This window comes from Medicago sativa, chromosome 3 (assembly GCF_051527215.1).
Source record: "Medicago sativa cultivar Bolivia chromosome 3, Bolivia_mono, whole genome shotgun sequence".
Lineage (NCBI taxonomy): Eukaryota > Viridiplantae > Streptophyta > Magnoliopsida > Fabales > Fabaceae > Medicago > Medicago sativa.
The window spans coordinates 10,088,611-10,111,230 of record NC_140751.1 but is presented as its reverse complement, the minus strand read 5'-3'; the positions used below and the strand labels follow the sequence as shown (position 1 = coordinate 10,111,230).

At 37.1% G+C, this 22,620-nt stretch overlaps 1 protein-coding gene and 1 pseudogene across 1 annotated transcript; one reads left to right on the top strand and one right to left on the bottom strand.

The window, feature by feature from the left end:
• The first annotated feature begins 7,518 nt into the window (after positions 1-7,518).
• On the top strand, positions 7,519-13,882 carry LOC146935587 (disease resistance protein RPS2-like). Its single transcript, XM_085750746.1, has 6 exons — positions 7,519-7,667; positions 8,339-10,621; positions 10,828-11,339; positions 11,578-11,859; positions 12,262-13,021; positions 13,282-13,882. Exons 2-6 carry the CDS (start codon positions 8,362-8,364, stop codon positions 13,308-13,310), a joined length of 3,843 nt encoding a protein of 1,280 aa, XP_085606872.1. The 5' UTR covers positions 7,519-7,667; positions 8,339-8,361; the 3' UTR covers positions 13,311-13,882.
• A 511-nt stretch (positions 13,883-14,393) lies between these two features.
• On the bottom strand, positions 14,394-15,755 carry LOC146935586 (F-box/kelch-repeat protein At3g23880-like; annotated as a pseudogene).
• Positions 15,756-22,620: the final 6,865 nt, after the last annotated feature.

Sequence of the window (22,620 nt, the reverse complement as noted above, 5' to 3'; positions counted from 1 at the left end):
CTACAATTGATTTTAGATTTTAGTTAACAATTACTTTTTATTAGAAGGAAAATACACTTTGTACCAAAAAAAGAAGAAGTAGGAAAATACACTATACCTAATAAATTACATATCGTATTAATTTGTTACTATTGTGGTCTCACTATGGATTTTCGGAGATGGAGACTGAAGACTGAATGGAGATAGGGAAAGAGCTGTATAGGTGGCAAGAACATAAAGTTGGATAGTATTCTTTGCCCCACTCCATTGATGTCTCTTGCTGCAGCTACCATGTCACTTAGTGGGGTCAAGATGTAGAATTGGATAACACAATTTATTAAAGAGATAAACGGAAATGAGATATTGGTGGGATCCCATTTTGAAAATATTTAAGAAAGTAGATCTCAATCTTTGTCACAACCCCTCCGCATAGAGCCAACTCACAGAGCCAGGTAAGGCCACCAAGACACATTAGATTTTTAAACTAAAAATAAAAATATATGTTTTTGTTTTATCCATGCCAATCCCCACATTATGTGGATCACGTATAAATATAGTGTGATTTATATTAATTTTAACCAATAAAAGAGTGTATTAAAAATTGTACGTTGAAAGATGCTACCATTATTATATCCATTTTCCATAATTTATATTTAAATATAGACATAAAATCGTGGTTAATAACTTTCAAAATCACAAATATTTGTATTCACTATATGATTAATAAATTGTGATAGATAAACAAAATAAAATAAAATAAATTGTGATACATTATTATCTATATTTGAATTGCAATAATTATCCAAATTATTTTTTGATTTCGTGTCAAGAACAACTCATAACTCATAGAAAGAGATTGTAGGAGCGTGGAGATGACTTGTGGTGTGGGATGTTGTTAGGACAGAGGACTCAGAGGCCCAAGTTGAGGTGAGGCCCAAAAGGAAGACTAATGCACCTAAGTACCTGACAGATTATCACACCTGAAGAAGAGCATGGCAGCTTCTAGAATAGACACTTGGCAACATAGGATTTGTTAGGCCTAGTGTAGATCCACTTTTATTGCATTCTGTTATTTACATTCTGCTATATAATGATGTATGAACTAAATTAAGAGTAAGCAATATCAATTTCCCTTTTCTCAACTTCATTCTTAGGAGGTACCAGTCCTCGAAACTGGGATTCTTACACTGCTCCTATCAACTTGGTGCTTTCATTGAGCTGTGACCATGGCACCCACCCGCAACTCTTCCTCCTCCTCCAGCGACCAAATTGACGAAGCCATTGCAACCCTCACCGCCAATCAAACCACCCTAACAGCAAATCAATCCTCTCTAGCTCAATCACAAGCATCCATGGCTTCCAAGATCGATGAGATCTTAGCTAAGCTCGGATCCCTCAACACTACCCAAGAACAATCATTCACCTCCAGTCACTATGACCAACCTCAACCCACTCCAGAATCACATCGCAACCATCGTATGAAACTTGATGTTCCGCGCTTCGACGGCACCGATCCTTTGGGTTGGATCTTCAAGATCTCTCAATTTTTCGAGTACCACGCCACGCCGGAACCGGAACGTCTCACCATCGCTTCGTTTTACATGGAGGGACCGGCTCTCGGTTGGTATCAATGGATGGCTCGCAACGGCCAACTCACATCTTGGTCGGCGTTACTTCATGCGATCGAGATCCGCTTTGCACCATCTCAATATGAAGACCCAAAGGGGGCATTGTTCAAATTGACACAAAAAGGGTCCGTCAATGAGTATCTTGCTGCTTTCGAAACCCTCGCCAACCGCATCGTTGGACTTCAACCAACGTTTCTTCTCAGCTGTTTCATTTCAGGGCTTTCACCGGACATTCGTCGAGAGGTACAAGCTCTACAACCTCTCTCCCTCATTCAAGCAGCGGCGTTAGCACGACTGCAGGAAGAGAAACTATCAGACGCTCGCCGTTCTTTCCGTCCCAAAGGTAACACCTACTCTTCACCTTTTACACAAAGCTCATCGACCATCAAACCCTCCCCAGCTCTCCTTCCCACACCACCAAAACAACCATCACCACACTTCAAACGTCTCTCTCCGACGGAAATGGCGATTCGCAGAGAGAAGGGTCTGTGTTTCAACTGTGATGAGAAGTTCAGTCCGGGTCATAAGTGTTCGTCGCGTTTTTTCTTGCTTATCGCCGACGATGACATGGACATAGATCCGACAGAAATACAACTCCAACCCGACCCGCAACCCGAACCCACCAATGACCCAGATGTAACCCAAGCCCAAATCAGCTTCCACGCGTTATCGGGTCACTTAGCTCCAGAAACGTTACGCTTGGCAGGTCGGGTAGCCCAACAACGGGTCATGATACTCATAGATGGAGGCAGTACCCACAACTTCATTCAGGAGAGGCTGGTAAAATCATTGGGTCTCAAAACCCAACCCACTCGTTGTTTGAAGGTGATGGTAGGGAATGGTAACATTATCGACTGCAACCAAATTTGTCCCAATGTTCAAGTTCATATTCAGGGTCACAATTTTTCAGTAGATCTTCAGGTGTTACCCATCAGTGGCGCAGACTTGGTATTTGGCGTACAATGGATGAAATCCCTTGGACCCATTCTGACCGATTACAATGACCTTACTATGAAGTTTATTCAATCTGGGTCTATCGTCCAATTGAAGGGTGAAACTGATGGTGGTCTTCATCTCATCTCTGCTCACCAAATGGAACGCATGATCCAGACGGATTCCATTCAATCCTTCTTTCATATTCAGGTGTTGCCCCTGGAGCTTCCTTCACACCAAAATGCCCCCTCGGAAATTGAACCCGTTTTGGAACAGTTCTCCTTCTTGTTCAACACACCTTCATCATTACCACCAGCACGAGATATTACACACAGAATTCATTTGCTCCCGCAAGCTCAACCGGTGAATGTACGTCCTTATCGCTATCCTTATTTTCAGAAACAGGAGATTGAGAAACAGGTTGCAACGATGCTACAGAGTGGGGTCATCCGTCCTAGTACGAGCCCCTTCTCTTCTCCAGTTTTGCTAGTCAAAAAGAAGGACAGCACTTGGCGGTTCTGTGTAGATTACAGAGCATTGAATGCTTCCACAATCAAAGACCGGTTCCCAATCCCGACGGTCGATGAATTATTAGATGAATTGGGTGGCGCTCGTTGGTTCTCTAAACTGGATTTACTGCAGGGATATCACCAGATTCTGATGCATGAAGAGGATATTGCGAAAACTGCATTTCGAACACACCACGGCCACTACGAGTTTAGGGTCATGCCTTTCGGGTTGTGCAATGCCCCTTCCTCCTTTCAGGCCACCATGAATAAACTTTTCCAACGATTTATGCGCAAGTTTATAATTGTGTTTTTCGACGACATACTCATCTACAGTTCGTCATTTGAGGAACACTTAGTACATCTGCAGCAGACCTTACAGACACTAGCTGATGGACAATTTTTCTTAAAGAAATCCAAGTGTTTATTTGGACAACAGCAAATTGAATATTTGGGTCACATTGTCTCATCCCAAGGTGTAGAACCAGTCCAAGCCAAAGTACAGGCCATCCTTCAATGGCCTCTACCTCATTCAGTTAAAGCGTTGCGTGGATTCCTTGGCCTGACTGGGTTTTATCGTCGCTTCATCAAAGGATATGCCACAATAGCTATGCCTCTTACCCATATGCTCAAGAGGGATCAATTCGGTTGGAACGATGAGTCTAAGATAGCATTTGAAACCCTCAAACGTGCTGTCAGTGAGGCACCAGTACTGGCCTTACCAGATTTTGAACTACCATTTACAGTTGAGACAGATGCATCTGGAGTAGGGATGGGCGCGGTGTTGTCACAAAAGAACCACCCCATTGCTTTTTTCAGCAAGCCTTTCTGCCCAAAGATGCTGCATTCATCCACCTACGTGCGAGAACTCTTCGCCATCACTTCAGCAGTAAAGAAGTGGCGTCAGTACTTATTGGGACACCCTTTTGTCATCCTCACTGATCATAGAAGCCTGAAGGAACTCATGTCTCAGATTGTTCAGACCCCGGAACAACAAACATATCTCGCTCGTCTCATTGGGTACGATTACTCCATCCAATATCGCTCCGGTAAGACCAACGTGGTAGCTGACTCACTGTCCCGCATACCAGAAACTGAACCTGCCACTGTTTTCAGTCTCTCAGTGCCGCACTTCACATTCCTGCAACAACTGAAACAGGAATTACACTCCAATACGGAATTCAGCACCAAAAGGGTCGCAATCCAAGCTTCTCCAGATGAGTTTCCAGATTTTTACGTGAAACAGGGACTGATTTTTCACAAAGGTAAAATCTGGTTACCCAAGACTTGCACTTTCATTCACACCTTACTTGAAGAATTCCATAACTCTCTTACCGGAGGACACATGGGTATCACTAAGACACTGGCTCGTCTCAGCGAAAACTTCAATTGGCACGGAATGAGAGAGGATGTGCACCGCTTTATCTCATCTTGTGTGGACTGTCAGCACACTAAATATGAAGCTAAGAAAGCAGCTGGGTTACTTTGTCCTCTACCTATTCCTAACAAACCTTGGGAAGATTTATCACTTGACTTTATTGTGGGATTACCTCCATATCAGGGCAACAACACCATTTTAGTGATAGTAGATCGTTTTTCCAAAGGCATTCACTTGGGACTGCTCCAACCGCACTACACCGCTCACAAGGTAGCAACCTTGTTCATGGAAATCTCCGGAAAACTTCATGGTATGCCGCGTAGTCTTGTATCTGACCGTGATCCGCTCTTTATCAGCCGTTTCTGGCAAGAATTGTTCAAACTTAGTGGTACTAAGTTACGAATGAGCTCAGCGTATCACCCACAAAGCGATGGGCAAACCGAAGTGCTAAACCGAATTGTTGAGCAGTACTTACGCGCCTTTGCGCACAAGAAACCAACTTCTTGGGGCAAATTCCTGCTATGGGCTGAATGGTCTTATAATACGTCTCAACATTCAGGCACGGGTAAGACACCTTTTGAGATCACTTTTGGTAAACCCCCTCCTAGTATTCCCTTATATTTGGAAGGCACATCTCGTGTGGAGGCAGTTGATGAGTTCCTTCACACGCGTGACTCTATGGTTGCTGAGATGAAACAGAAGCTACTCAAAGCTCAAGCGGATATGAAGAGATTTGCAGATGCACACAGGCGTGATGTTCAGTATGATATTGGAGATTGGGTCATGGTTCGTCTGCGTCCACATAGACAAGCAACTGCAAAGGATTCCCCACACTCAAAGCTGGCCAAGCGTTACTATGGTCCTTTTCAAGTTACTGAGCGTATTGGTCAAGCTGCATACAGGGTGAATCTTCCAGCTGCATCTCGCATACACCCTGTCTTTCATTGCTCTATTTTGAAGCCTTTCAATGCTGCCTTGGGTACAAACACACTTGCTGCTACTCTCCCACCAACCGCAGTTGACAGTCAGCCGGTTATAACTCCTTTAACTATCATTAGCACTCGCTGGAGCAAGGGTTCAGAGCCTCGAATGCAAGTACTGGTTCAGTGGGACGGTCTCAGCCCTGATGACACTTCATGGGAAGATTGGGAACAGCTGAAAGAAGTGTATCACCTTGAGGACAAGGTGCTTCTTGATGGGGAAGGGAATGTTAGGACAGAGGACTCAGAGGCCCAAGTTGAGGTGAGGCCCAAAAGGAAGACTAATGCACCTAAGTACCTGACAGATTATCACACCTGAAGAAGAGCATGGCAGCTTCTAGAATAGACACTTGGCAACATAGGATTTGTTAGGCCTAGTGTAGATCCACTTTTATTGCATTCTGTTATTTACATTCTGCTATATAATGATGTATGAACTAAATTAAGAGTAAGCAATATCAATTTCCCTTTTCTCAACTTCATTCTTAGGAGGTACCAGTCCTCGAAACTGGGATTCTTACACTGCTCCTATCAGATGTCAGCTGCCTCAAGTAGTTATTAAAAACATCTGCCATAATTATTTCTTTGTTTTAGGTTGTGTATGACATTTTCCTATGTTAAAAAAATAAATAAAGGATACTACATTTTTTTTGAGGGAAAAAATAAATAAAGGATACTACATGACAATACAATTCTACTGATTGTAAAACTAAATACAAAATAAATCGAGGGAGACGGAAAATGACAAAAATTAAATTTTTTATCCTTCACTAAACCACAACACAACTTTTTGGTTCAAGTATACTTTGTCCCAAATACTAGAATAACTTTTTGTCCACCAAACATGATATAAGACAAAAAATTATTCAATACAATAAAAGTTTGTCTTGTTATGTCCTACCTTGTGTTGTTTTATCTTATGCTGTTATGTTAGTACCTTTATATTCAAAGGAAAATTCTAAATGTGTTCTTAAGGTGTGTTTGTGAGTTGATTTTTGGAGGAAAATCTTTGAAGGGGTAAGTCTATATTTTGCTCTCCAAAGTTTTTCCTTAAAGTAACTTTGCAATATTTATATCATTTTTTCTTCTTAAAAACATACCGTAAATTATAAGAGTATTTTAACTCACGTAACTACTCCACTAACCACTCTAAGTCTACTAACCACTACTAATAAGAGTATTTTAGTAGTATATATTCCATCATTGAAATCAACAGAACTAGGCGTTATCTTAAAAATTGTGCAAAGCTCATATGGAACGCGTAAAGTGTGTCGAATGGAGTATTGTTTACGGAATCAAAAGTGATCCTCCCTTCATTCCATTTTAGTTGTTGTATTTGCAAGAAAATTTTATCCATATTTACTTGTGGTTTTAAACGGTGAATGCAATCTTAAATATTGGTCCAAATTATTTATTACAAAGAGAAAAATACTACTCCCTCCGTCCCGGAATAACTGACCCATTTTCTAAAAAAAAGTGTCCCAAAATAACTGACTCATTTCAATTTTCAATACAACTTTCATAATTCCCAATACAATATAACACAAAATAATACTACTTTTATCATTCCCAATACAATATATTCCACTTCCCCCTTTATTTATACACTTTTCTTAATCTGTGTGAAAAACCAAAGTAGGTCAATTATACCGGGACGGAGGTAGTATGAAATAAGATAGTAAATGATTGAGGAAAAGATTGTAAAATGATCAATAATGATATTAAAAATACAAAATTTATCCTTAAAAAAAAGTGACAATTTATTAATTATCTTGATATGTGTAAAAAGCTAAAATATGACGGTTAAAAAAGAATGGAGATAGCAATTTTTGTATAAGAAATTGTATATTTATTACTTCAATAATTGTAACACAAAAGTCTTTTTATGAGTATCATCCCAAACGTGCAACCATGTGGCATTAGTATTATATAACTGGTGAAACAAGCTGTCAAGGAAAAAGAGATCATGAAATGGTACAAGCGAGTTTCACGTGTGGAATTTTATATGGAGAACAATTGAATAAAGGACTACTAATCATTGTCATTTTCAAATGGTAAACAAAAATATCTACTAGAACTATAGGTTAAAAACAAGAGTATGGGGATTATAAGATAAGATAAATAACACAGTACATAGCTTATTCAATGTGTTCTATTCTATTTCTAATCAATATTCTAAGTCAACTGAATTCTTGGCATTAGCTGATGCATGCTTATATTGTTGGTGCCTAAATCAAGAATCATCTACTCTTACTGCATATTGGTATGTATAATTTTCATATGCATCTCAAATCAAACCTTATGTTAAAATTCTTGGTTTAATATGAATATTCCAACTTAGTTCTTGCTTAATTAAACTTAATTATTGCATAAATCTGGTTGGTATCATTTTTTTCATAATGATAACATGCAAACATTGTAGTTCCACATTATTCAAAACTCAGAGAGTATGAAGTGTAGAGTTGTAAGTTTGTAACTATTATTTGGAAAGTCAACACTCCTTTTATTGATTGGAAAGTAGAAAAAGTTGAAATAACGACGGGAAGTTAGATACGGAAAAAACATAATTGGTCACTAGATTTAGCGTCTCTAACAATTAGCCGCAAAATTAGAGACGGTTTTTGCCTTTTCTGGTCTTAAAAATTCCGTCGCTATTTCAATTTTTTCTAGTAGTAGTAGTAGTGTATTGAAAATTGAAACACACTTATAATACTGTAACTCTCTTATTTTTGTTCTATTGTTTCAGGAATAGAAAATATTGTTTTCTTAGTTGTGTTCAATTCAAAGTTTTAGAAGACGGTTCACAAACGCGATTGTGGCCGCACTGTTGACATTTTTGACATAACTGTGACCACAATTATACATATTTGACTGCAATTTTTCTCAATATCAAGAATCACCTGTGGTTCAAAGCTTTGGTTTAATTTTTTGCAGATCAATCAAGAAGCCTGACAAGGATGGATCTTCTAGCTAGCGTAGCGTCAAACGTGGCTTTACCTTTCATTCGACAATTTACATATGTATTGATGTACAACAGTTACCTCATTGAACTCGAGACTGAGATTCAGAAGCTGCAGAGGGAGGAGAAAGAAATGAGGCACACTGTTGAAGCTGCCAAAAGAAACGGGGAAGAGATTGAAGACACGGTGCGTGACTGGTTTTTTAGAGTGCAAGCAGCCATTGAAAAGGCACAAGCATTCCTCCGAGGTGAAGACGAAGGAAGGGTTGGGTGCATGGATGTGTACTCAAAGTACACGAAGAGTCAGAGCGCAAAAACCTTGGTGGATCTTCTTTGTGAAATCAAACAGGAAAAATTTGATCGGATATCTTACCGTTGTGCATTGAAATGCAACTTCAGTCCTAGTGCTAGAGGTTATGTGGAATTGGAATCCAGAACAACAGTGTTGAATGAAATTCTTCACGTCTTAAAAGAGGATTCCAGTGTTCACATGATTGGTTTGTATGGAATGGCTGGTGTGGGTAAAACTGCATTGGTGAAGGAACTAGCATGGAAAGCCGAGAAAGATGGTTTATTCGATGTGGTAGTGATGGCTACAGTGACAAATTCTCCTGATGTGAGAACGATTCGATCCGAAATAGCTGATGGGTTAGGGCTAAAGTTCGATGAGCTGACTGAGGTGGGACGAGCGAGTCGGTTACGCCAAAGGATTAGGCAGGAGATCAAGATTCTTGTGATACTCGATGATATTTGGGGAAAGCTTAGCTTAACTGAAGTTGGTGTTCCTTTTGGTGACGATCAGGAAGGTTGCAAGGTAATTGTAACTTCCAGAGATCTTAATGTGTTGACTACTAACTTTGGTGTAAAGAAGGTTTATAGACTTGAAGTTTTGTCCGAGGATGAGAGTTGGAATTTGTTTGAGAAGAGGGGAGAGAATGCTGTTAAAGATCTTAGTATTCAGCCGGTAGCAATGAAAGTAGCCAAAAACTGCGCTGGTTTGCCACTTTTGATTGTTAATTTGGTGGAAGCATTGAAGAACAAGGATTTATATGCTTGGAAGGATGCACTTGAGCAGTTAACAAATTTTGACTTTGATGGATGTTTTTACTCTAAGGTGCATTCAGCTATTGAACTAAGTTATGAAAGTTTAGAAAGTCAAGAACTCAAAACATTCTTCCTTCTTTTAGGTTCAATGGGAAATGGTTACAACAAAAAAGATTTCTTGGTGTATGGTTGGTGTTTAGGTTTGCATAAACACGTCGATACGTTGGCAGACGGAAGAAACAGACTTCACAAATTGATAGACAACTTGAGAGATGCTTGTTTGTTGCTCGAAGACGAAAGAGATCCGGTTGTGGCGCTTGATGTCGTTCGCAATGTGGCTGCCTCCATTGCATCGAAACTCAAGCCATTCTTTACGGTGGAGAGAAACGCTACATTGAAAGAATGGCCAAGAAAAGAGTTTTTGGAAAATTGTCATCATATTTTTTTGGATTGGTGTTTGATCAGTGAACTTCCTGAGAGGTTAGAATGTCCCAACCTGAAGATACTCAAACTCAACTCTCAAGGTAACCATTTGAAAATTCATGATAATTTCTTTGACCAAACGAAAGAACTAAAGGTACTAAGTTTAGGAGGTGTGAATTGTACTCCATCACTTCCTTCTTCTCTTGCTCTTTTGACAAACCTCCAAGCACTCAGTCTTTATCAATGCATTCTGGAAGACATTTCTATTGTCGGAGAAATCACAAGTTTAGAGATTCTTAATATCGAGAAATCCGAGCTTAGAGTGATACCTCCTGAAATAGAGCACTTGACTAATCTTAGGTTACTAGATTTGTCCGATTGCTCGACACTAGAAATAGTACCTCGGAATCTGTTATCAAGCCTGACAAGCTTAGAAGAACTCTATATGTGGGACTCTAACATTCAATGGGAGGTTAAGGTTAAAGAAATTGAAAGCCAAAACAATACTTCAATTCTAAGCGAGTTGAAAAATTTGCATCAACTATCAACTTTGAACATGCACATAAATGATGCAACAATCTTTCCAAGAGACATGCTTTCCTTTGGAAGACTAGAAAGTTACAAGATTTTGATTGGAGATGGATGGAAATTTTCTGAGGAGGAATCTGTGAACAACAAAAGTTCAAGAGTTCTTAAGCTCAATTTGAGAATGGATTCAAGAATTCTAATGGATTATGGCATCAAAATGTTGATGACTCGCGCTGAAGATTTGTATTTAGCAGAACTGAAGGGTAAGTGCTATAACATTTAAAATATCTTGTATATTATTTCAGAGTCTCTCTTAGGATTGAATTTTATACTACATATTATTATTTGCTCTTGATTTAGTACTGAGTCTAAGTATTTTGTATTTAGGCTTTTGTGTCAAGTTAGTATCAAGCATATTTCACTAAAATAATATTTCTTATTATTTTCTAAAATCTCATAACTTCAACAGGTGTAAAGGAAGTACTGTATGAATTGAATGATGAAGGATTTTCACAATTGAAGCATCTCAATATAAAAACTTGTGATGAAATGGAAAGCATTATTGGATCAACCATATGGTCTGTTCATGATCATTCTTTTCCCAACTTGGAATCTTTGATCATTCAAAATATGATGAAATTGGAGAGAATATGCAGTGATCCACTTCCAGCACAGGCTTTTGCAAAACTACAAGTTATTAAAGTGAAAAACTGTGATCTGATGGAGTCTGTTTTCTTGCATTCAATGGTTCAACACTTAACAGAACTTGTTGAAATTGAGATTTCTGAATGTAGATATATGAACTATATCATAGCCGAGAAAATACAAGAGAATGAAGGAGAAACTGACAAGATCTCGCTCCCGAAAATGCGTTCACTTACGCTTGAATCTTTACCTTCCCTTGTTAGTCTCTCTCCAGAGTCATGCAATAAGGATAGTGAAAACAACAATGATTTCTCCAGTCAACTTCTGAATGATAAGGTACAAGCATGACATATTGTTCTTGTAAAGATCAAATGGATGTTTTTATGTTACGAAACCTTGTTATAGTCATGAACTATCCAATGAACATAATTAACCACATATTTTAACTGCGTTAATCATCTAGTTAAAACACACGGTTTCACCGTCTGCCTTTGTTCCCTCTAATTCAACAATTCAAAAATGTAGTGACAGTTTATTCTGTTAGTGATGATGAAACTTTCGTAACCGTTGACAGGTTGAATTTCCAAGTTTGGAGACATTGAAGCTTTACTCAATCAATGTACAGAAGATATGGGATGACAAACTTTCAGCAGATTCTTGCTTTCAAAATTTGACCAATTTGACTGTAGATGGTTGTGAAAGTTTGAAACATCTTTTCTCATTCGCAGTGGCTGAAAAATTGGTTAAACTTCAACATCTTTTAATTAGTTCATGCAAATTGGTAGATAAGATATTTGTCCGTGAGGAAACTACGCATCACCATCTCCATATAAGAAAATCTCATCCTGTTGAAACGGTAAGCGTTTCAAATTGCTTCATGATTTCCTTTGTTTATAATTTTTCTAGTTTTTCTTTGTTAGTTGTTAGACTGAGGGTCAGTTGGATCGACATATTTGATTTATTTGAGCTTGTCTATTGGCATAAACACTTATGAAAGTGTTCGTGAGAGCTTACGAAAAAAACTTAAAACATGTCTATAAGCTATATTTTCAGCTTATTTCCATAAGCTCTTTAGGATAGCTTATGAAAAAAGTTTGACTTTATTTTATATTTAGTTACAAAAATAGCTTATACATAAGCACTTACACAATAAACACTTATGCTAAAAGGGCTTAATTATGTTGTTTGTAACTGCTTATTGTTCAACTGTGAATTCTTACTCTGAAGTATGTTTATTCTAATCAACTTTATGATATAGGTTCCAATATTCCCCAACTTAGAGACATTAGTGATTTCTCACATGGACAACTTGAAGTCAATATGGCCAAACCAGCTCAATGAAACTTCCTTTTGCAAATTGAAAAAATTGGAAATCATGTCATGTGACCAGCTTTTGAGTGTTTTCCCAAGTCATGTGCTAAACAAATTACAAAACATAGAATCATTGAATTTATGGCACTGTCTTGCAGTAGAAGTTATATATGAAGTAGATGCCATAAGTGAAGAAGAGCTTGAAATTCCACTGAGAAATTTATCTTTAGGACATTTACCAAATCTAAAGTATCTGTGGAATAAGGATCCTCAAGGAAAAATCAAGTTTCAAAACCTGTCTATGGTAAAAGCTACAAAATGCGAAAGCCTAAAACATGTATTTCCATTTTCTGTGGCTAAAGATCTTTTGCAACTACAAGTCCTTGAGATAAGTGATTGTGGCGTAGAAGAAATTATCGCGAAGGATCAAGGAGAGGTAGAGGAAGAACTTGGACTTGTTTTCTCAAGATTAGTAACCTTAAAATTTTTGAACTTGCAAGAACTTAGATGCTTTTGTAGTGGAAATCACAACTTCAGATTTCCATTGTTGAATAAATTATATGTGGTTGAGTGTCCTGCAATGGAGACTTTTTCACATGGAATCTTAAGGGCATCGATTCTCAGAAGAATTTGTTTGAATGAGAATGGAGATCAATGTTACTTGGAAGGTGACCTTAATACCACTATAAGAAATCTTTTCAATAGAGGTATGTAATTTAATCCGAACATAAGTTTTTTTAATTGTAACATTCCTATGCAACAACGGACAGTGTAAATATTTTTACATCGTCAATCAATCATAATCGTTCGATCATTTGAAGAATTTGACTTTCATCATATTTAACTAAAAAATCATACAAATGATGGTTTATGGTTGACTGACAGTGTAGGTTTTTTCCATCGACAGTGCAACATATTTATTCTCATTCCTGTATTTGTGGTTCTCAATTCTTACATATTACAACAGGTTTCCAAGAAAGACTATTGGTTTCATAGAAACGCCATCAGCCGAAGTCACTGATTCTTTCCCTGCACTTGTTGTCTGATAGTGTGACATGACTTTTAGAAAGATCAATTGGTTATTGGCTGGCTAAAACTATTGTGATGTAAAAATAAAAGGAATCTTTATTTTAGATTCGTTGTTTGATGTGGAATGGGAGAGTGAACTTTGATGTTGAGCAGGTTTTTCCAGCCTCCATAAAGAAATATGTTTCGGACTGAGCCGAGGCCTATCAGAACCAAACAAAGAACCAATTCTCGGGTCCATTCAAACTTGTAGTAATCCCATAAGAAAACTCTACACATTGTGTTCATTACCTCAGACATGAGTGCTTGCAGGTACCCCCAACCAATCTGTCAGAGATGGTACTTCGTCATCAACACCTTAGTCTTGCCATCACCAAGGTCGACATCAGTTCTGTTTGTGTATTTTATCCCAAATCAGTATTTGCATAATTATATGTTGTCATATTAATAAGTTTAATACGCATGGTTGTAATCTTTGTTCGATGTACCCTCTTAAACTGTAACCAAGAAATGTACATTTATACCAATGTTCGTTCTATCTTCATGCGACTTTCCGCATAAATATCACAACTACTCTTCTTCAATTTGTTGGATCTAATTAGTAAGTTGATTGTGTATCATAATAAGTTCACACTACAGTGAACATTTAGTGTATATCATGTCTTTCAAGTGCAATAGGCTTCTAGCAAACATAAAGTATATTATTCAACAAAACAAAAACAGAATAGGAAGATAATTTAGCAACGTTTTAGCTTAACTGATAGAAACATTTTAGCATAATTGATGAGTAGGAAAAATGAAAACAAGTTCAGTTATAAGTAATTATAACTTCGTCATTCATTATATACCTATTGTGACCATCGCGAAATCTCAACACATAATGTATTGTGCAAGATTTGTAGCAAACATTATAAAATTTGTGCATCCTTGATCATACATTCCAAAAAATAAAAAATTGAAAAACATCAAAATCATAATTAGAATCACAGAAAATCAAACGAAGAACCATATAGCACAATGCATACAGTGAACTATATCAAATGTAATGTATGATTAGAGAACAAAAACCTCTAACAAACAAGTAATATAAATGAAAATAAATAATCCAAAGTAGAGTCAGACCATTAGTTAATAATCCAAGAACATGTAACCAAAACAAGTACAAATAAATAACATAAACAAAAAATAATATAAAGTTTGCACTTGAATCTCATGCTTAAGTGACATAGCACCACATCTACATCCTAGCATAGAGAACAAGGTGACATCAAACTTTCAACACAGACTTCTGGAATTTTATTAAAATTAGTATCCTTCAAAGTACCGCTCCTGGGATCGTAAAGAACCAATGTAGAGTCATACGATTGTTCATCCCCTAGAAACTTCAACAGCATTTGGTCATCCTCAAAGATATTTACTGACTTGGCAAAGACACGAGAATTAGAAGGATCTCTCATGTAAGGAATATTGAACAATTTAGTCCATGACTCTTTATTTCCATATTCCTTCATAATCCAAATATCACCACCGGAAGTCGTCACACACAAGCAATCCCTCAAAACACCCAAAGCTGACAAGTCACACACATCCGTCCCTCCCAAATTAGGAGGTGAAATCTTTTGAAAAGACTCCTTTGCCAAATCAAAAGAAACAATAAAGCGTGGATATGCCCATTCTGATTCTTTAGAGAACAACCAATTAATTTTGCCACTCACAAATTCCCCCTTCATAACGGGAACATAAACACCGCTAAAAGGATACTTCTGGATGGTTCTCCAAATATTAGTACCCAAAGTATGAACCTTTACTTGAGCTTCCTCACCACCAAGAGCACCTTCGTAGTAAAGAACAACAGCCACCTTGTAATTATTCTTTGAAGAATCATAGCCAAAGCCAAAAGTCATGAGATGAGTCTGATAAAACAAGCATGGCTTTTCAAAAAGGGGTAACTCCTTGAATTTTCTTGTGGAAGGGTTCCACAATATAACTAAGCCTTTATGATCGTCTGCAAAACACACAATGCCATTGCAAGAGCCAATGAAGCAATAAAAACTGCCATAAAAGCAATCTCCATCAAAATGGTTCGAATAATACTCAGATCGTGTACATCGTGTGAAGTTCGAGGTTATGTTTGTGAAAATAGAGTCGAGTGGGTATGATGTGAGGATGTACCTGCCTGACTCATGAGTATAGTCTAGGAAGTGGACGTTCCGAGTGGTGGAGACACAGAGTTGCTTCTTAATGAATTTGGGATCAGATATTAGAGACTTCCACGACTTGCTAACCCATCGGAACCGAAGGAGGAACTTGACCGGCAGCCTACATAGGATTTCTGGAATGACATCGGAAGGAAGAGTTGGAAGCGGCGTGAACAAAGCTGTTTTGATCACGCCTCTTTCTACCCGAAGAAGCCATATTTGATTAAGGCTCTAACCCTAAACCTTTTTTTCTTTCTGAAATATAAAAAGAAAAGCTTTAGGCTTAGGGTTTTTTTGTTTTGTTAAGAAACAAAAAGGTTTAGGGGTAATATTAAAAAATGCAATATATTGATACGTATCAAAATACTGTGTGCAAAGTTTTAGAGGCCCAAAGAAGGTTAATATCACGAGTGTCTTTGTTTAGAACTTATAAATAAATGGAGAAAAAAAAATGCTATTTGAACATATTCTTTTGACAACAATATGTGACAAATACACTCATCATCAAAATGCAAAACATTAACCACTTATTTTACATATAAATAAGTATATGTAATATTGTTTTTTTCTTTAAACTATGTAAAGTAATTGGTTATTAACTTGTATTTTTGTGGTTAATAAAATAGTCAAAGAGATTAATGAAATTCAAGTTAATAAATTTGTTAACGACTTATATTCTTGTAGTTAATGGAGTTTTTTTTGAGAGAAAATAGTTGATAGCTTTTCATTAAAAATCAAAGTCGAAATACAAAAAAGTACATCATCAAAGACATGGGGACTAGCTAAGGAAGTGGGCTCTCGAGCAAGAGTATGAGCGACCACATTCGCTTCCGATCCTAAACTCCACCTTAGAGTTTTCACAATAATCATTTCAATTTTTCCTACATTCGTCCATAATAGTTCCAAACTCAGATATGTCATTCTTGCCCTTATTGAAATAATCCACAACTTTCTTGGCGTCCATCTCAAAATCTACGTTCGAAAGATGTAATTCTCGTACCCATTGAAGAGCATGGTAAAGTCCCATCGCTTCTCCTACATCCGAATAGAAAACGGGATTCGACCACAACGTTTTAGCTTTGATAAAATTCCCTTCCTCATCTCTAATGCACAGCCCATATCCAACGCAATTCATCGATTCCGAAAATGACGCGCATTTTAGCCTTCCTTGGCGCGGTTTTATCCATTTGTGCTGTACTGGCAGCGCTGCTGTTGCTGCAAATTCTGTCATGACAGTAGCAGCATGTGTCACAGGTGAACCTCCAGTCACAGCTGAACCTCCAGTCGTCCCGCTCATTTGCAATGTTTCAATTTTGCAGTAATTGCTTTGCGCGCTCAACTATAACCTGCCAAGTATCTGTAACATTCTCCCAAACTCGCAAATTACGACTTTTCCAAACACGCCACAATAAAGTTGCAAACTGTTCCGCTTGGCCTTGTGGCAGCTCTTGTAACAAAGTAAAAATAATTTCAGCCGCGGTATTACTATTTTGCATTACTGAAACCACTTTACTCAATAACAAACTATGCTGCCACACATTTCTCGCTCTCGGGCAGTCGAAAAACAGATGAGTTGTGTCTTCATAGCTTTCGTCACACACATCACAGAACGAAGTACAGTTCACCCCTTTGTCCAACAATCTTGCTCGCGTCGGTAGATAGCCCCAACAAATCCTCCATATTAAATTCTTCACTTTCGATGGGACTTTAAGATTCCAAATATTACCCCAATTTCTTACCCGGTACAAGTGTGAATTGTCTGCTATATTTTCCATACACAAACGATACACACTTTTGACCGAATACTGCCCATTCTTCTCTAATCTCCAAATTAATTTGGTCTTCCTCCACCTGCCTAAAAATAGGAGTTCTAATAATGTCTTGCACTACATTTTGATCAAAGTAATAGCTACTCAAAGGATAGTTCCAAGTACTATTATTATGATCAATCAAAGAATTAACTTTGATTGCTGAAGGACATCACTCGATTGTCCAACCCGTGAAATGCATCCCCCATTCCTTAACCATGGCGCCTCAAAAATTGGAATGTCCATACCATTTCCAATTTTCTATCCAGCTCCTGAGCGGACAATTCTCCTCGCACTAAAAATGCTTCGCCATACAAAACTAGGATTATGGCCTATTTTCGCATCGACGTAATCATTACGAGGGAAGTATCGAGCCTTAAAAAGTTTTGTAACCAGTGTTATAAAAATTATCCTCTATATTTAATTTTTTTTTAAACGACAAAAAAAAGTACTGCTCACAATATTTATACGTTGAGTAGTGCAGTTGTCTGAGTATTGTTGTAAGAAAAAGTGTGTTTATATAACAATATCGGCACATCATTGTTAATTGAGATAGATGCTCCCTATGACTTCCCCTATGATTTTATATATATGTTTTATATAACTTCCCCTATGAATTTTTTTTAGTTATAAATAGTTATAGATCTGTACTATTTTTAGTCAGAAGTATAAAATGAGTCATGTTAACCCGTGTCCCCGGGACACTGGTTAAGAAAGTTAAAAATAATTTTTTTATAAACAACAACTTTTTGACTTTTATAAAGTGAAACATTTCACTTTCAAAATTTCTCAATGCAAATTTTTTATATTAGTCTCCTTAACTTGTGCCTTGGGGGCACTAGTTAACTTTTCCCATACTTTTTTTTATGGAGAAATGATAGAAACACTATTGAAATGCACCGTTTCATTAATATAATTTTTTTTTAAGTAGTTAGAATAAAAAAAAAAGAAGACAAAATTACACTCATCTCCCCTATGTTTTCTTTAAATGACACAAACATCCCCTCTAGTTTTAAAATAGACACCAACCTCCCTTAAGTTATCATTAAATAGATAAATATCCCCTAAGTTATCAACATATGTTTTTATCTTGTTCAACTTTTGCTTCGTTATGGCAGAAGGTACGCGAATGGATTGGATTCATGGGGTGAATTCTCATAATATTTCCGATCATTTGGTGCAGTTTACACATATGACAAGTGGTGGTAAAGCTAACCGTTTGTTTTTGCAACTAATATGGCTCCTTTGTACCTGGGTTGTGTGGAACGAACGAAACATTCTGCCAGGTGTCACTTCCAACCAATAACATTCTGCCACGTGTCATCCTAACACATCACCCCTGACCTGTCCAGTCATCGACAAGTCAGCACCACATCCGCGCCACGTGTCACCCAAGTTCCACGTCATCAACCAGTCACCAAATTTCCTGAAATTACATACTTGCCCAATACTTTTCGTAATTACAAAACAGCCCCAAAATATTCAAAAATTACAAAATTACCCTTCAACTTTCAAAAATTGCAAAATTGCCCCTGCATTTTTTGAAATTGCAAAAGTGCCCCTGTTCTTTCTGAAATTACAATTTTACCCCTGTTGAAAATTGTGATTTTCCAAGAAATCCTTTTTATAGTGCTATTATAATAGACAATTCCTATTATGCTCTGTGGTTGCAGTTTAATCTGATCTTCCACATCAGAAAAGAATTATTCTATCTTTTAGTACTTTTACTCATTTTGCCCTTCAAAAAAAAAAAATGCCTCCAAGAAAAAACGATCAAACCCTTAGAGATATTCAAATGGAAGAAATGAGAAGACAAATCCAACAGTTACAAGAAACTGTAAATGCACAACAAGCACAATTGGAAGCCCAACACATGTAATCAGGCGTTGATGAATCAAGTAGCGAATCATCATCATTAAGAAGTCGTCGTCCACAAAGACAATCATTCAGAGACAACGACATCAAGGTAGATATTCCTGATTTTGAAGGAAAGCTACATCTAGATGAGTTCGTTGATTGGCTCCAAACTGTTGAACGAGTGTTTGAGTATAAAGAGATACTTGAAGAAAAGAAAGTCAAGATCATTGCTGTCAAATTAAAGAAGCATGCTTCAATTTGGTGGGAAAATCTTAAAAGGAGACGTAAGTGTGAAGGAAAAAGTAAGATCAAGACGTGAGACAAAATGCGTCGGAAACTAACTCGTAAGTATTTACCTTCTCATTATTATCAAGCCAATTTTAATAAAAAACAATTGCCTAAAAAATCTTCCAACCGACCTCTTTCCACCACCAAAAATCATATCGATTCTCAAAAACCACAAACCCATAAACCTATTTCCTCATTCAAACCCCAACATAATACATTCATAGAGAGAAATACTGAGATACCTAAATGTTTCATGTGTCAAGGGTATGGACACATAGCCTTAGATTATGTCAATCGTAAAGTAATCACCATCGTTAATGGAGAAATAAACAAGATGTTTGAAGAAGAAAAGGAAGACATTCATGAATTGTTTGAAGAAGATTCGATGGGAGAACCAATATACGACTTATGTGAAGTGTTTGAAGAAAAGGGAAAAGGAGATCCAATATATGATGAATATGGTCCCGATGACATTCATGATGCATTGGAAAAAGAGGAGCATGAAGAACTAGTATATGACGAAGAATATCTTCCTGTTGAATATGATGAATCTTTGGAGGTTAGAAAAAGCTTGCAAACAACAACCGCCAAAGAAGAACTATTGCTAGGCCATGATATCTTCAACACCCATTTCACAGACATGGCTTCTAATGACATCAACGACAACAATTATAAAGAAAATGTATGGTATGATGTTATTCCAATGGATACTTGCCACATTAATCTTGGGAGGCCTTGTCAATATGATCGTCGCGCATTATACGATGGTTATGTCAATACTTGCTTTTTTGTGAAAGATGTGATTGAAATCAAGTTGGCACCTCTACCGGTCAATGAATTCGATGATGGAGAAGAAGTATTCAAGCTACTTGGACTTTCACTCACAAAGGAACCATTCAAGGATAAAACAAAGTCATGTCTACTTCGTCTGGTTCCTAAGCCACCTTGGGAAAATGTTATAATTGTTGCCGTAAGGATGAAGAAGAAACTTTTAAACTCGAGGGCGAGTTATGTTCAACCCGGGACAGTATGGCATGGACTTTGTAGCCACCATCCTATCATGCTAGTTTTCCAACTCCACCACCCTACTATTGACAATAAGGCCAACAAGCCACCATGTTTGACATTTACTAGATTATGTTTCCATTACTATTTCAACTACCATGGCCTCTAGGATTGCTATAAATAAGGCCATTTCCTTCATGTATTCACAAAAATTTGAAATATATAAAAACTTGAGTTTTCTCATTTGAGAATTAGAGAGTGGATTCTCTCTTGGTTTCTGAGCCACGGATTCTCTCAAGAAACGAGTTGAATGATTATAGTGATTATTCTTAACGTTGTGATGCAGTTATATTTGGTCATTTGGAACAACAAATATCAATATCACAAAGGGATGATTCTAGTAGACAAACTTTTTAATCCTTTTTTCCTTAGAGTAATTTTGATTCTACATTGGTTAATACGGCTCTGGAAGTATTTTGTTTCAACGATGGTAAAATATGCTTTCAACGCGGTCAAGTATGTCATATTAGGAGGGATTGTTCTTGGCTGCTCCAACACAGCCATCACCTAGTCATCATGCAATAACTTGGTATATATTTTGATATGATTTTGAGTGTGAATTGATTGTCCTTCCAGCATGTCACCTTAGACTGTTATAACAAGGTAGTGATAGTTGAGACTCAAGGTAATCGTTTTACTCCTTTTGAAAAAATGTGGTCGGGTACCATATTATTTAACCTCAGATGTAATAATAAGTTATTGAAAATATTTTGTCAAGGAAAATTGGTTTGATTATGGATATACAAGTGAGTAAGGAAGAATTATAGAGTTACAAAAACTTGTGGGTTTCCTAATGTTTGTCCTGAAGAATTTCTTAGATTGCAACCTGATAGGGAGATCGAATTCTCTATAGTCTTGTTTCTTAACACTCAGCCAACATCCATACCTCTATCAAATGGCCTAGCAAAACTTTATGTGTCAAGGGAGCAGCTGCAAGATTTTCTCAGCAAGAGCCTTATTTACCCAAATTCTTTTCCCTAGGGAGCACTAATATTATTGCTAAGAAAGAAAGATGGACCCATGCAATTATGTGTGGTTTATAGACAATTGAATAAGATGGCAGTAAAGAGTAAATATCATTTACCCTGCATTGATGTGTTGTTTGATCAACTTCTAGGAACTTAGTGTTTTTCTACGGTTTATTTGAGGTATGGGTATCACTAAATGAAGATTTAAGAGGGAACATACACCAAAGACAACTTTTCGCACATGTTACGAGTATTGTGAAATTCTGGTTATACCTTCTGGGCTTACTGATGCTCCAACAACTTTTATGAATTCGATGAATCGGGTTTTAAACCATTCTTAGATCATTTTCATACTATTCATTGATGATATTCTTGGCTATTCCAAGAGTAAAGAGAGACATGTTCCAAACTATCCTACACGTGATTTGAATATGGGAAGCTATGAATTCTGCTATTATGATTTAGAGGCATAATATGAATTAATTGTTGTATTTATATTAAATATTAATGGTGGGGTTCAAGGGTGTTACAAAGACCCTTGAGAGTTAAACTGACCAAGAGAGTTTTAAGTATATCTTCCAACATAGTGATTTAAATTTAAGGCAAAGAAGTGGATGGGGCTGTCTTGAAATTTTTGGATTGCAGACTTATAGCACCTTGTAAAGAAAAATATTGTTGTAGATGCATTTGAAGTTTTTGAAAGCAACACTACATTGTTTGCATTCAAATTTGGCAATATCCATCTTGAAAAAAAAAAATTCAAGAACAATTTCTGAAACACCTTCTTTGATTATCTTCCAGTATGTTTGAAAGAAAAATGTTCCAAAACCATCTGGCCCAGGAGCACCTCTTTGTTCGTTGAGAAAACAACATTTTTAATTTCATTTCTTGATGGCCTTAAAGTTAGAGCAAATTGTTGATGTTGTCAGTAACCACCATTGTCTTGTACTTCATTACTACTAATGAAAGGAGATGTAAAATGAGAAACTAAATGATTTTCAACTTGGTTAGGATGAGTGATAGTTGTATCTTCATTCTTCAGAGAAGCAATCTTCTTATAAGCTTGTTTGATTTGAGCAGTTTTGTGAAAGAAAGC